This window comes from Brachyhypopomus gauderio, chromosome 12 (genome assembly GCF_052324685.1).
Source record: "Brachyhypopomus gauderio isolate BG-103 chromosome 12, BGAUD_0.2, whole genome shotgun sequence".
Classification (NCBI taxonomy): domain Eukaryota; kingdom Metazoa; phylum Chordata; class Actinopteri; order Gymnotiformes; family Hypopomidae; genus Brachyhypopomus; species Brachyhypopomus gauderio.
This window is the reverse complement of record NC_135222.1, coordinates 2117673-2120172: the sequence shown is the minus strand read 5'-3', so window position 1 is coordinate 2120172 and position 2500 is coordinate 2117673. Positions and strand designations below refer to the sequence as shown.

Here is a 2500-nt window from a genome sequence, read left to right as displayed (position 1 = left end):
GGGGGGGGGGGGGGGGGGGGGGGCAGAACCTCTCAGAAACATCCGCTCCACAGAACCAGCGAGGGAAGCCGGGGGAGAAACTTACTGGAGCGCTCAGACGGCTTCCTCTTGCCCCCCCCCGCCCGGAGGGAGGCCGAGTTCCCACGGAGGCCATGTTCGCCGGCACTGCCCTCATCCTCGCCGCCGTCCGAGCCCGACGAGCTGGTGCCGTCACAGCTGCCTGAGGTGTCGTCGTAGTCCCGGTGTCTCCGGGGCGCCGGGCTGCTCTCGGGCATGGAGGACAGGGCCTGCAGACAGACAGCCGGAGAGATAGACAGACAGACGGAGAGATAGACAGATAGACGGAGAGATAGACAGATAGACGGAGATGTCCGAAGGGGGGGGGGGGGGGGGGGGGGGGGGGGTGGTGGTGTGGGTGAGATGGTGTTAGACCGTGTCAGCAACCAGGCTGATACAGCCTTCAACCCGATTCCAATTAGCGTTTGTCATCGGCAGTAGCAAGGGTGACAGGGGTGGGGATCGTCGGAGAGCGTCGGGAGGATGTGTTGGGGGGGGGGGGGGGGGGGGGGGGGGGGGGGGGGGGGGTTGTGACGCGGTCCTTGGTGTGTGCATTGCTGACAAGCACAGTGTTGACTCTGTATGATTAATGTCACAACGGGGACATGTTAATTCAGCTGAAGCAGCCCTGCCACCTTTCACTGCAGTGGAAAGTATAAATGTATCCTTCCTTTCCTAAAGAACGGGGGAGAGAGGGAAAGGTTAACTGAGCTGAGCGGCTGGCCCGTGTTTTGGAAGGCGCATACCGTTAGCATAAATAAAGCCTCCGCAACGGTTATTCTGCAGCTCATTTAGCTCGCCTTTCTCTCCCGAAATTAGGACTTAGGAAGCAATCACAAGCACAGGTTTAAACAAATCAATTAGAGAGCGAGAGAGCGAGAGAGCGAGGGAGGGAGAGACAAAAGCCAGGAGGGAGACGTGCCCCGTGCCTGACTGCTCCGCTCCCTGTGGCATCTCTGAGAGGGGCTGCTTAAGACTGACTCCCGCAGTATTTAAATTGCTTCATTTCTGCCCTGTCTGATTTTTCCAGATGGCCCATAATGCACCCCTGGGATCCTGTCTATCCATCAGAGCGCTCCGTGCCGCGCACCGAGAGGTCGACAAGGGAGAGAAGAGAAAACACTCAGCCTAGGCAAAGGTGGCAGGCGTTAATTAATTTCAACTGAAGCCAATCGTGTAAGAAAGGATGGATGGCCTTGTGGGCTTGGCGTGGTTGAGAAGGCAGCCCTACCCCAGCCTGTGGGGCGTTAGAGGGAGCCGCGGGGACTTACCTTTGTCCCTCTCTGCCTGGACGTCTTTCCCATTAGCTTCTCGTCGTCCAGCTCGCACTGCTCCAGCAGATCCAAGATGTCCTCTTCCTGAGGACGGACAACGCAGATTCGTTATGCGTCATATTCGAAGCGTCTAATCATGTTATTCGTATTATTCTTTTCTTCTTCCTTTCTTTCACTACCCCTCTGAAGCCGAAACAAGCAGCAGCTTGTTTCGTTGATTCGTCCATCACGTGAGCACGTTATTGTTTTCTTTAATTTGTGGCTAAGACAGAGAAGGAGACCACGGCAGCAGCGTAAGAGGATCACATCAGCGACGCAGACGCACACAGCAGCACAGAAGCTTGCGCAACACAGCAACTGGGCTCCTAACGAGCCCCCCGCCGGCGGCGGAGAACGCAGGGGAAGCCGTGGCTGTAAACACACCGTCGGGCAAAAAGGTCAAAAGCCAGGAACTCAGAGAGACAGCGGAAATGACGCTTAAAGCACCCGTGAGACTTTGCGGAGAGCCGAAGCAAACCGGAGTCTGTGGTTCCTAATGAGCGCGTGCAGAAACACAAGGGTAGGCGGTGATGAACAGGAAGTGACCGTGTGAAGCTGCAACCAGGCAGAGTCGATTAGGAGATGCTGGATCGGTACGGAGTCTCCAGGGGCAGAGAGCCCCCGACATTAACGGGTCCTTAACCCCGCGCGGTCAATACCAGACAGGGGGTCAGTATGGCATATGCTGGTTATTGACCGTCACTCTGAAAAGGAACTTAAAATCCCATACGACAAAATATCACTGCTGACTGAGGGCCGACTGTGAGGCATCGTACACGATTCGAAACTTAAGCGAGCTTAAGTTGAGTTGTCTCAATAAACTAATTAATGAAGCCAATAACAAGGAAAGGCTCTCCAATTTTAGCGATTGGTTTCTCTCTCATAAGAGGCTGATTGAATACAGCCCCGATCCCGCTTCCTGACACTTTAGTGTCTTAGCAGACAATAAAAGCTCTCTGGTGAAGACTTTTTGTCTCTGGCTGTCTCGGCAACCTCATCATGATTAATGCTGCTCACTGTTCCACAAGCAACACTTTCACAGTGTTAACACCCAATAAGCCCTTCATTGATCTGTTCTTGTAGCTCAAATGGAGATAAGTGTATTAAATTCCATTTTTTTTTTTTTTACG

General features: G+C 54.1%; 1 protein-coding gene across 1 annotated transcript in view; it reads right to left on the bottom strand.

Annotated features, from left to right (window-relative positions):
- ttll7 (tubulin tyrosine ligase-like family, member 7) overlaps positions 1-2500 on the bottom strand; it is a 31159-nt gene that overhangs the window by 15354 nt on the left and 13305 nt on the right. Inside the window, exons 5-7 of the mRNA XM_077024129.1 lie at positions 1657-1742; positions 1329-1415; positions 86-287 (exon numbers count right to left, since the gene is read on the bottom strand). Of these exons, the coding sequence (XP_076880244.1) occupies positions 86-287; positions 1329-1415; positions 1657-1742 (375 nt within the window). The remainder of the gene's footprint in view (positions 1-85; positions 288-1328; positions 1416-1656; positions 1743-2500) is intronic.